At 49.8% G+C, this 12,535-nt stretch overlaps 2 protein-coding genes across 3 annotated transcripts in view; one reads left to right on the top strand and one right to left on the bottom strand.

Annotated features, from left to right (window-relative positions):
• The window catches only part of WDR45B (WD repeat domain 45B), a 41,927-nt gene extending 34,567 nt beyond the window's left edge, over positions 1 to 7,360 (top strand). The window contains exon 9 of the mRNA XM_077854737.1: positions 6,051 to 7,360. Coding sequence (XP_077710863.1) covers positions 6,051 to 6,090 — 40 coding nt within the window. The 3' untranslated portion in view covers positions 6,091 to 7,360. The remainder of the gene's footprint in view (positions 1 to 6,050) is intronic.
• The window catches only part of FOXK2 (forkhead box K2), a 73,008-nt gene continuing 64,700 nt past the window's right edge, over positions 4,228 to 12,535 (bottom strand). Inside the window, exons 9-10 of one of the 2 annotated variants that reach the window (XR_013355095.1) lie at positions 7,076 to 7,363; positions 4,228 to 6,603 (exon numbers count right to left, since the gene is read on the bottom strand). Coding sequence is in view for 1 of the 2 variants with exons in the window: in XM_077854733.1 (XP_077710859.1) it covers positions 7,167 to 7,363 (197 nt within the window). In the remaining variant the exon portion in view is untranslated. Of the gene's footprint in view, positions 7,364 to 12,535 lie in introns of both variants that reach the window. The other variant, XM_077854733.1, reaches the window with a different exon arrangement.

The following is a 12,535-nucleotide window of genomic DNA, read 5'->3' as shown; positions in this document are numbered from 1 at the left end:
AAAATTAAAAAAAACAACCGGCTCAGAAACTCTGGTGGGCGTGCTCTCCGAGCCCTCCGTGGAGCTCTGTACTATCGCTCAGTAACCACTGCTGCCCACGACTCTTCATTTTTCCACGCAGCGTGACCAAGAACTGCGGGCGCTAAAGGCAAAGAAGTCCTGTACGTTGGCCATCCGCCGGCCGCCTCTGGCCATCTATCTGTAGGTCCTCTTTGGAGAAATGTCTATTTGGGTTCTCGGGCCATAGTTTAATCGGGTTATTTTTTGGTGTTAGGTTGTGTAAGTTCTTTGTTTTGGATGCTACTCTATCAGATAAATCATTTGCAAATGAGCTCTTTGGGGTCGTAGGTTCCTTTTTGTTCTGTTGATGGTTTCCTTTGCGGAGCTTTCCTTTGGGTGCGGTCCCAAGAGTTTAGTTTTTCTGGTCTGAGGAGACATACTCATAAATATGTTGCTGTGGCTGACATCCAAGATATTACTGCTTTTATTCTTCTAGGAGTTTTAGGATTTCACATTTAGGTCTTAAATCTATTTTGAGTTTATTTCTGTGGATGGTACAAGAAAGTGGTCCAGTTTTCCCAGCACCATTTGTCCTTTCCCCGCTGTGTATTTTTGCCTTTGTCATGGATTAACTGGGTTTATTTCTGGGCTCTCTGTTCTGTTCCATTGATCTCTGTGTCTCTTTTTGTGCCAGTTCCATACTATTTTATTATAGCTTTATAGAAGATCTTGAGATCTGGGATTGTGATACCTCCAGCTTCGTTTTTTCTTGAGGTTGCTTTGGCTATTATGGTCTCTCGTAGTACAAATTTTAGGATTTTGTTCTGGTTCTGTGAAAAATGCTGTTTGTGTTTTGATAGGGACCGCAATAAATCTGTAGAAGGCTTTGGGCAGCAGTATAAACATTTCCACAACATTGGTTCTTCCAATCTACGACCATGGAATGTCTTTCGACTTAATTTATCCTTAATCTTCTCCATCAATGTTTTAGTTTCCAGAGTACAGGTCTTTTACCTCCTTGGTTACATTTTAGTCCTAGGTGGGTGGTTTTTTTGTTTTAACGATTTTTATTTGCCAGAGCACGAGTGGGAGGGCAGGAGGGTCCCTGCTGGGGGGCCCCATGTGGGACTTGAGCCCAGGAGCCTGCAGTCACGACCTAAGCCGAAGGCAGGTGAGTGAGCTACGCAGGTGCCCACGTAGTCTGCTCTCTGATGCATTTGAAAACGGGACTGTTTGAACTTCTGACAAGCTTTTTTATGTCGAGACTTTTTATATTGAACGTAACTGTTGATGATTTCGTTATTGTTTGCTTAGTTCATGGTTTTCCCTTGTTTTATGTTCCCTGCTTCCTTTTGTATTTGAAATATTTTTTAGCATTCCATTTTAATTTACTTTTTTAAAAAATTTTTATTTATTTATGATAGTCACAGAGAGAGAGAGAGAGAGAGAGAGGGGCAGAGACACAGGCAGAGGGAGAAGCAGGCTCCATGCACCGGGAGCCCGACGTGGGATTCGATCCCGGGTCTCCAGGATCGTGCCCTGGGCCAAAGGCAGGCGCCAAACCGCTGCACCACCCAGGGATCCCTAATTTACCTTTTAGCTTTGTGTTAGTTATTACAATATTCAAAGTTTTTTTTTTTTTTTAAGATTTTATTTATTCCTGAGAGACACAGAGAGAGGCAGAGACCCAGAGTGGGGGAGCAGGCTCCCTGTGGGGAGCCCGACGCGGGACTCGATCCCAGGACCCCGGGGTCACACCCTGGGCTGAAGGCAGATGCTCAATCAATGAGCCCCCTGGGCATCCCTCAAGACTAAATCTTAAGTTTCACTAGTCACTGGTATTTTTAACATGGTTTTCCTGGAGTTTAACTTTTTGGGGTTTACTGAGCTTTGTGAATCTTATATTTGTCTTCTGTCAAATATGGAATATTTTCAACCATTTTGTAAAAAGATTTTTTTACACCAATGTCTGTCTCCTTTTGCTGGGAATCCAATTACCATACACCTTAGATAATTTTATATTTTCCTACAAGTCCCAAAGAGTTCGTTTGCTTCCAAATGTTTTTATCCACTGTATTTTTCACTTTAAAGTTTATGACTTATTTCAAGAGCATGTACCCTTCTTTCGTGGAGTATGGTTACAATAAAAGATATTTATATAAAAGCTCTTTTTCTGAGTATTCCAACACATTTAAGTTGACATATGTTAACTTTCTTTTCCCCTTAAAAGATTTTCCTGGCTCTCCATATGGTGAGTAATTTTGGATTGTATTGTGGACATTTTGACTGAGATACTCTGAATCTTATTAAAATCCTGTAGACAATATTGATTTTATTTTTCTTGGAGCAAGCAATCCATCTATGTTCAGACGTGCTGATCTGCCCGGGGTGGGCTTTGGCTCTGGTGCCCACTGGTTTTCAGGCCCAGGCGGTCCCACTTGGGTCTGCACCTGCGTGAACCAGGAGTCAGTTATGTAGCAGTTCAGGTAATAACAGCTCCTACTTCCTTGGCGCAGGTCCAGGCACATGCATGCAGCTCAGGGAACCCAGGGTGTCAGAGGGACTTTAGGGGATCTTCTCATAGTTCCATCTCAGATACCCCTCCTCTTCATCCTTTGGCTAAAGAAGTTCAGGTTTTGCCTCCCTGTGGTGCTGCACACTGACTGGGTCCAGCGTGGGGCCGATGTGGAGGCCCCAGGGAGGGAAGACCACCATCACAGGGCTTCTCTGCTCCACACCCCTCCGTGGCACACGGGGACCCCTCTCCCGGTCCGTCCTGCCCAAGCACTGTCAGGGGTGCTGCTGACAGGTGTACAGCTTCATCGTTTTCCGTGTCCACAGGCCCTTCCCATGTGCTGCCCGTTGGACAGGGACATGACCCTTGGGTACTATCTGTTTCTGATGTGCAGTTCTGGCATCCGGGCTGCCCAGGAGATATGAGAGGGGAAGAGATGGGAAATTAGCAGCATATCGGACGCACCTGCACTTTCAATCCCTCAGCCCCCATCTCCCTGTTACGATTTATTTTCTAGAGACCCAGGATGATCACTTTATCCTGTTAAGGGTTGTTAGTTGTAACCACTGGGAAGACACAGGGTAGAGCGTGCTTACATCACGGGGACCCAAGAGGCTTTTCCAGACTTGGGGAATTTGTGCTCACAGGTTTACCCAGCTTGCTGTTGCTGGGTTCGTAATGTGGAGGTGGTGCAGCATTTCACAGGAACCAGAGTGCTGGCCAGTGGCCCACAGCATTAGTCACCCGGAACCGTGGTTCTCATGCCTCCCTGTTTACGCCAGAACATATTATCTGGCGACTGCAGGTAGGTGCACAGTGTGCCCTGGTGTCTTCACTGCAGATGGGACATGGCCCTACACAGGGGCCAGGCCTACCTGTAATTAGCAGTGCTTTTTGCTACCTGGAAAGATCTATCAGTGAATGGTTTCCTTTCTCCGAAGGCTCTTTTCTTCAACGTCTTTTTCTTGGATGAAGTAGCTTATCCTCTAGGACAGCTGTCACCTCTGCTTCCACAGTGTAACTTCAGGGTGAACTTAATTACCGGAGTGATGCTTCCTGAGAGAAGGGGGATGAGGCTGCAAGCCTCTGAGAGCAGCTATCGGTACAACATGGGCAGCAGACCTAAGCAAGCTAACGATGAGGCTTCCTTCTGTCGGTGGAGGAATGAAGCGCCCCCAGGAGCCTTGCAGCGCTGCTTCGCTGCGCTCCCATGGGGGCTCGGCGCCATGCTTGGTACCTGCTGCCACTGTGGCCCAGGGCTACCAGCACGCTCCCGGACACCAGCCCACATCACGGGCTTTCTGGGAGCTGAGTGTGGAGCTTGCACAGCCACGTGCCTCTTCAGGTGAGACTTGCATCTCGTGGGAGGATAAATCTCAAGTTGTTTGCAGTGATCTTCTTAGGTTGAAGGGCAAGACTTAGAAGAAAAGATAGCAACAACCTCAAATAGGTTTTAAAACTGCAGCGCTGCAGATAAACATCAGCAAACCCCGTTAACTACTGCCTGTGACCCCTTGCCTGTTCCTCATGCAGTCACGTAACACCCCTTCCTAATGGCTGAGCCGACACCATGGTCAGTGTGAGCAGCTCCTTTGCACATTTGCTCCAGTGCCCTAGGCCTTTGGTACGCTCAGAACATGAGTTACAAAAAAATTTTTTAAAAAAATGCTTGCTTTAGTTTATCAAAATAACAATGACAATGATACTCTGTATTCAATTAAAATTAGTAAAAATATTTTATTGAATTTCAGGAACTTGGTAATTTTAAAATTTCAAATCTTTGCACACAAATCACCACTATACTTTCTAGGGTTGTGGAGGTTAGGACTTAAAAGATTGTCACTTATCTCCTTGTGTCACACAGCACAGAGATCCCAAGTCCTGGCCCCGCCCCACCTGCCCCCTTCTGACCATGACTCAAGGTCTGTGCTGTTCTAGGGAGGATGGCAAAGGGGGTGGGGTCTTTAAGGAGCTCAACTGTCCATGTGGAGACTAACAATGCCAGAGTAAGATGGATCCAAAATTATGCCCAGACTCCTCGGAACACACCTGTTCTGTGGCTCACATGTGAGTTTCTCTCCTGTTTTTGTTCGGTTCAGGGCAAAACTATTCAAACGAAGTTTCTAGTCCCTTGGGGGACTCAGAAGTTTGGCAAAGATCAAAGCAGAAACCTCCTGAAATCAGACATTTGGGAACTGCCAGTGAACAGCTGAGAGTTCAGTGCCACGTGTCTGCTATGGGGCGGGCCCCAGGCATCAAGCAGGGTGGAAGGGACACAAGCTCAGTGACCCTGGGCGTTTTGAGGGCTCTTGGAAATTCAGCACTAAACTGAACATTTTTAACTGCCTCTGAGATATGGCTGTTTGCAAATCCAAGTTTTTTTTCTACCTTCTCCTTGATATTCTTACCTTTCCACGTGCCAATCAATCAGCCAGCTGAACGAGGCAACAAGAAAAGGCCCCCGGGCCCTCTGAAAAAGGCCCACACCAGCTACCTTACAGCAAAAAACCAGCCTCCTCTCTCCTTTAAATGTTGAGAACTGGATGCTTTTGTTAATCTACAATCCCAGAAGAAATCCCTCCAGACTCACAAAAAGTATCTGTGTTTTAGGCTCAGAAATAACCAACTGACAGAGCGGGCTTATTTCGGGAGAATCTACCCGTCTCTCTGGATGGTGACAGGTACACAGCCGTGTAGACACATCTCCAGGAGGACATACGATGCCTCTGCCCAATCCAGTGTTCCTGCCGGGGCAGCTGCGACCACTCACCTGCCCAGGGCTCGGCGGGGCCTACAGGAGCCGTGACTGGCAGGTCTGGACCACTCAGTGGAGCGACCTGACCCTACACAAGACACAATGCAATCCAAGTTATTTTGCAAATTGCAAACCTTCTGAGAAAAAGACAAAAATATACATTCCAAGGTATCTGTAAAGTGCATGGAAGATGCAGACTGCTGCCCTGAGGTGCTCTGATCCATCCGTGCTTCAGCTTGCAAGTTAGATTTTGCTACTGTCACACACGTGGTATCATTCACATGATGGTTTTGTTTTTATTTTTTTAAATGGCTGAGTTATAAATCCAGCTAGTGTGCAGTAATTTCATAATTTTTAATACGCGTTATCTGCAATAACATTGTGACAGCTCCATACTGTGGGTTGACACACAATACTTGAACAGATTTATCATATTTGGTTTGTAGGTAAATAATAAATGTTTTAAAATTGCCTAAATATACCATTCTGAGCCGTTTCATTCCACCAGGAAAATACAGGGTTTTTTTTTTCTCCTCTCTTTAAAAAAAATTAAATACCAAAATAACTACATTTAAATAAATAACATGATGATGATGACATTTAAAAGTTCACAATAAGGCCAAAGCCCTCTTCTATTTGCACAGCTGCTCAGCCCTAACCCCCCGGAACACTCTGGAAAGGCCAGCGGTTTTCTTCTGGGGCAGCATGACTGAGGCCGGGCGGGGCCTCTACTGCTGTCTCACCTTTGTTTCCTTTCATCTCACTTTTGCTTTTTTGTAGAAGAGAAGTCAGCTTTAGGACTGCAGTTCTGAGAGGCTGAGGGGGATTTCCTGTCACAAACCAGAGAAGGACCCTTGTGTTAACATGCAGCTTCGACTCCACCCAGCACCTGCTCCCATGAGCCAGACAGACCACATCATCATCAGGTGGGCAGCTGGTCGGACGACGGCTCTGTGCCTACAACCGGTGACAGTGACTAGCGAACACGCCACGGAGAGACCTGTGACACTCGTCTGAAAAGGGTGTGTGGTATAAGACTGAATCTTTTTTCCAAATGAAGTAGGAACAGTTCTGTCGTTTTAAACACACACAACACTTAGGAGGCTTGTTTTACTTAGAGTGGAAAATTATGCCAGGGACAAAGTCAACACAAAGGAACAAACAACAAAAAGTAGCAGGAAAGAGACCCGGGTAAGTGCAGCTCCAAGAGTCCAGCAGTTCAGTCATGGTGAACATGCGGCCCAGCGAGGGCGTCCATCTGTCCGTCCGTCCCAGATGCGTGCGGCACCTGCTCTAACACGGAAAACCTGCAGATGTCATCAAGTAGCTCCATCTGAACGTTAACAGGACAGACAAAAGGAAATCATTCCATAGGCCGAAAACAAACAACAAAACAAAACTACATTGTTTCTTTTCCCCAAATGAAATCAACACGAAAGGTCCTGTGTGATTTCAAATTTTCCAGAGTAGAAATGGAGCGATCTGAAATGTCAAAGACCCCGTTATTTCGTAAAGAAAGTACACCTCAAAATACTCTAATTCCACATGTGAACAACAAAAGACTGTCTCATCTATCAGTGCCAGCTCCAAGGCTCCTGGGGGGCGGCAGGACGGAACCCGCCCTGTCCCAGCAGCTCCGCTCCGGAGGGACAAGCTGAGCTCGGGTGGGGAGACACTGCCGGACCAGGTTTTGTTGCATGTGGTTTTGTTCAGGTGTGACTTCTGTCTTTAAGGAGTTTTAAGGCCACCTGGGTTTTGTGTTTTCAGTGCTGAGGTGAAGTCCAACCGCAGGGCCCTCTACCCACCGAGACGACACGCTCCGAGTGTCGGTGAGAGGCAGTGTCTCCTTTTGGCACCACAGAGTAGATATTAAAGTATGAAAAGCTGTCCCAGTCGCTAGTTTTGGACACCTTTCTCCCTGCCGGCTGCCGGCGGTGTGTCCACACTCAGGGCGATGACGATGCTCTCGCCGTCCTCCGTCTTGACCCGCTTCAGCTCCGGCTGCTCCGTCGGGTCGCCATTCTGGCGCTTTGTGGGCAGGGAGGCTGATGCCGATGCATGTGTCGCCAACATGTGCAGAGGACTCGCCACTGCTGCAAAGAGACAGTGAATCAGACCTCGTGTTCTTGGGTGCACCCCTGTCCCCCATCAGGCCCCCACTGGTCCGGCTCTGCTCCAAGGGTAGGCCTCTGTGCGTCACTGCCAAGGCCCGCAGCAGCCACGGGCACAGGGGTCTGGACTGGACTCCTGGGGACCAGAAACCCTGGAGCAAGCTAACTGGCCGGCGGGTGTTCTCAGGGACAGCCGGTATCTCTATTCCTTCAAATAGTGTGTCTCTTCACAGAGCCGCTGGGGAGGCCCGAGCTCGGGGTCAGGCCACGCGGCTGCTGCCGGCCCTGTGCAGAGGCCCCTCACGGCCCACATGGTGCTCAGTGCTCCTGGGTCACGTCACACACCAGGCCTGGAGTTGACACGCAGACGTGTGCCCACAAGGCCCTGGGCTGGCTCCCCGGCTCCCCCCGGCCCCCACCCGCCCCTGCTCTGCGCACACAGGGAAGCTCCAGGAGATGAAAAGAGCGGTTGCTTCCTCTCCAGAGAGTGCCACTTCCTCAGGGTGAGGAGACAGGCTGGGCTGCAGAGGAAGGCCCGACGGCCTGCGGGGCACAGCAGCACTGCCAGCCCATCTGCCCCAGTGTGAGGCCCCTGAGCCCCGATTCCCCTCCGGCCCCGTGTCAAACCAAACCCTGGAACTGGCCACGGAAGAATGCAGATGAGGGGACTGTGCTCCTGGAGTGAAGCATCAGATGAGCGCGAGGCTGCCCGGGTAGTGAGGAAGGGAGGGTCAGCTCGGCTACGGGGCCACAGCAGGAGGTCAAGTGCAGGGCCAAGGAGACACAGGGATGCAGGATGCCGGGACGTGGAGGTGCCCCCCAGGCCCTGGGCAGGGGATGCACACTGGCTCACCCGGACCAGAAGGCACAGGGGCAGCCAGGGGGAGCCATGGGCCCAGGAAGCACTTGCACGATTCAGAGCAACCTTCCTTGTACCCGCCTCAGGAATATAGTTGTACCTTCAGGCAGTCCCCACCCACCCACTCCTGCTCACACGAGGGCCTCAGGCGTCACTGCCAGGTGTCCGTTCATGCGACAGCACCCGGCTACTTGATTTTTGCCAGACTAGCTACAGCCAGCCGAGGTCTGCGGGTCTCAGCCACCCGGGGAAACCCCACAGAAGCGGTCTTCACCTGCCAGGCTTGTCTGCCGGCTTTGTGCTTAGGACCCTTGTGCCCGACACAGGGGTGGAGAGCGCGCATCGTCCTGGGCAGAGGGGCCCCGGGGGACTTTCGGGGCCGGCACCAGGAGAGCTACCAGCCCCTGGCCCTGCACACAGCCATGTCCTCAGGGACGCGGGGGGCCTGCTTCCTCCGCACTGGGTGTTCCTTCATCCAAGTGCCCTGTCCTTCTTGGGAATAGCAGCCTGGTGGCTGGGGGGCGGCTCTGACACGCAGTGCAAGGGGGATGACCCTCCCCCTCCCCACCGGGTCAGCGGCGCCTGACACAAGCGGGAGTGAACCGGCGCCCAGAACGGAGCCACGCAGCACAATGGCACTTGCTGCCATTTGTCAACCAACTAACACCTTGTTCCGCATGTGTTTCTGGTTAAAGACGACTTGCTCCACCCACGCATGGAATCACGGACACGGAGCATGAGACTGAAAGCAGCTCCTCTAACCGGCTTGCTCCACAAGGTACATCACACCTGTGCTGAGCACCAGACCTTCTCAAGACTGTGCTTAGGGTCCATTTTAAACAAGAAAATCAACAAAAACACAAAAGAAGAAAAACATGGCACTACTAGGCTGTGAAAAGGCCACACACTTACGGTCAGAGGTGAGACCGGGGCAGGGGGTGGGGAGCACTGTGGTCATCTACCCCAGGAGGAGCCAGCACGCCACACCCAGGCCTCTACAAACACCATGCCGTGAGTACTGACTGGGGATGAGGCAGGTACGGAAGGCCCAGTGCATGAGGTCCTCTCTAGAAGTCCCACAGAGCACCAGCCTCAGGCAGGCTGGGCACAACAGGTACCCGCCTGGAGGTGCAGGTGCCCTGCCCACGGCTGTAGAGCAGCAGCGGGGAGACGGCACTGCTCCTCCACCCTCCTTACTTGAACCTTCCCATGCCCCTCAGAGGAGTTGGGGGCAGCTCCTCCCCGCAGCCCAGCCGTGGGGAACACAAGGCCAAAGGCCACGCTAGTCAAGCAGGTACTCTGCTGGGGCCCCCAGGGGAGGCAGGGGTGAGTAAGGACACTGGACTCGCTCAACAGAGCACAGCATGCAGACACTAGGACACGGGCCCCTCCTTACCACCTGGCAGGGCCAGGACACACAAGATCACGGCCAGACCCCCTGGGTGAGAACTGGAAGCCACTTTCTGTAAGAAGCAAGGACAAGTCAAGTGTGGATCCGGGACTCCTTCAGGGTCACCAGGAACGCGGTCAGCAGAGGGAGGACCCACTGCCCCCCGACAGCCTAGGGCAGCAGTCCCAGCAGGGACTGACTGAGGACCTTCGTGAGAGAGGCTGCAGGAATGGTCAGAGGCACATCTTCTAGGGAACAGGTCGAGGAGCCCCAGAAGCTGCTGGGAAGCGGATCCATCACACACTGGCCCAGGCCTGACTTCCGCATTCATTCTCTGAGGCCAGCATTACCCTGATACCAAAGCAGACAAAAATACTACAAGTAAATTACAATTATCTCTGACAAATACTGACACAAATATCCTCAAAACGACATGAGTAAACCAAATTCAATAGCATATTAGAGGGTTCTATGCCCCAAGTGGCGCTGATCCCAGGGATGCAAGGTGGCTGAACATAAAGCACCACACACACAGACAAAACAAAAACCCCACTTACACAACATACTGCGTTAATAAAGGAAAAACCTGGGGGATCTCTGGGTGGCTCAGCGGTTTAGTGCCTGCCTTTGACCCAGGGCATGGTCCTGGGGTCCCGGGATTGAGTCCCACATCGGGCTCCCTGCATGGAGCCTGCTTCTCCCTCTGCCTGTCTCTCTGCCTCTCTCTGTGTGTGTCTCCCATGAATAAATAAATAAATAATATCAAATAAATAAATAAATAAATAAATAAATAACCCCTGCGCCCCGTGATCATCTTAATACAAAGTGCACGATGCCCCCCGGAGTGCCTGGTGGCTCAGTTGGTTAAGTGTCCGGCTCTGGTCGTGACCTCGGGGTCGTGGGACGGAGCCTTGTGGGCTCTCCGCTCAGTGGGGAGTCGACCTGAGATTTTCACCCCTGCACCCCACTCCCACCTTCCACTTGTGCTCTCTCTCTCTCTAAAAAAAAAAGAAAAACCCATGTGACAGCATTCAACCCCCTTTCATTATTAAGCTACTCAGCAAACCAGGAAGAAGGAAACAATTCAACATGCTAAAGTCTGTAGAGGACAACCCAACCCACAGCTCACATCAGCTTTGATGGTGAGGACGACGCCCCTCCAGATCGGGAGCAGAGCAAGGAGGCCCACCGCCATCACGATTCGATCAGCAGCTCTCGCCCCGGCCACTGGGCAGCAACAGGAAGGAAAACCGTCTCTATTGGAGACGACATCCTCCTTGAATGCAGAAAATCTTAGTAAACCCACAGAAGAAAACCCCCAAACCAAAAGCTATTACAATACATGAATTCAGCAAAGTTGCAGGATACAATATCAACAGGCAAAAACTGGCTGTGTTTCTATACAGAGACAATGAACAACTTCAAAAGGAAATTAAGAAAACAATTCCAAAGGAATAAAACAGGAGAAATTTAAGCAAGGCTTTTACACTGAAAGCTACAGAACACTGCTGAAAGAACTCAAAGACCTAAACACATGCAAAGACGTCTGTGCTTACAGAGAGAACTACTGCCTGGAACAATCTACAGGCTCTGTGCAGTCCCTATCAAAATCCCAAATGCTTTTTTTGCAGAAATGGAAAAGCTGATTCTGTACTTTGCATGGAATTGCTAGGTATCCAGAATAGCCAAAATAACCTTGGAAAAAAGAAAAAATAATAAAGTCGGAGGACAGATACTTCTCAATTTCAAACTTCCTATAAAACTGTAATAATAAAAAAATGTGGCTTTGGCACAAGGATAGACATGAAAATCAATGAAACAGAACAGAGAGAAACTCATATATCTGAGGTCAAGTGATTTTCAACAACCATTCAGTGGGGAAACCACAGTCTCTTCAAATGCTGCTGGGATAACTGGGCACCCACATGCCAAAGCATGGAGTCAGGCTCTTACACCATATACAAAAATGAACTCAAAATGGATCAAAGACCTAAACGTTAAGCGCTGAGTAGAAGAAAACATAGGCCTAGGTCTCCATGACCTTAGATGTGGCAACGGATTCTTAGCTAGGACACCCCACAGCATAAGATACAAAAGGGAAAAGAGAAATAGGAGTTCACAACTGAAACTGTTGCATCAGAGACACTATTAGGAAAGTGAAGAGATAGACCCACAGAACGGGAGGAAAATATTTGGACCTACTATCCAGAAGATATAAAGAGCTCCTGCAACTCAACAACAAAAAAATGGGCAAAGGACTTCCATAGGCACCTGTGTGAAGACGACCTACAAATAGCTAAGCACATGAAAAGATGCTCAATACCATCAGTCATGAGGGAAATGCAAACCAAAACCACTGATCCCTGGAGTGCCTGGGTGGCTTAGTCGGTTGAGCATCTGACGCCTGATTTCAGCTCAGGTCATGATTGCAGGGTTGTGGGATGGAGCCCTGCCTTGGGTTCCACACTCAGTGGGGCAATTTGCTGAGATTCTCCCTCTGCCTCTGCCCCTCATGGCCCTTTTCCCTCACACCGATATCACCTCATACCCAATAACATGGCCATGGTGGGGGGAATCTCAGAAAATAACAAGTGATGGTCAGCATGTGGACAAATCAGAACCTCATACATCATTAGTGGGAATGCAAACTGCTGCCACTATGGAAGACAGTTTGACAGTTCCTCAATAAATTTTTTTTAAACATTTTTTAAAATTTTTTTTAAAATTTTATTTATGATAGTCACAGTGAGAGAGAGAGAGAGATAGATACAGGCAGAGACTCAGGCAGAGGGAGAAGCAGGCTCCATGCACCGGGAGCCCGACATGGGATTCGATCCCGGGTCTCTAGGATCGCGCCCTGGGCCAAAGGCAGGCGCTAAACCGCTGCGCCACCCAGGGATCCCTT

Source organism: Canis aureus, chromosome 16 (assembly GCF_053574225.1).
Source record: "Canis aureus isolate CA01 chromosome 16, VMU_Caureus_v.1.0, whole genome shotgun sequence".
Lineage (NCBI taxonomy): Eukaryota > Metazoa > Chordata > Mammalia > Carnivora > Canidae > Canis > Canis aureus.
The sequence above is the reverse complement of the archived record's forward strand: the minus strand, read 5'-3'. Positions and strand labels throughout refer to the sequence as shown.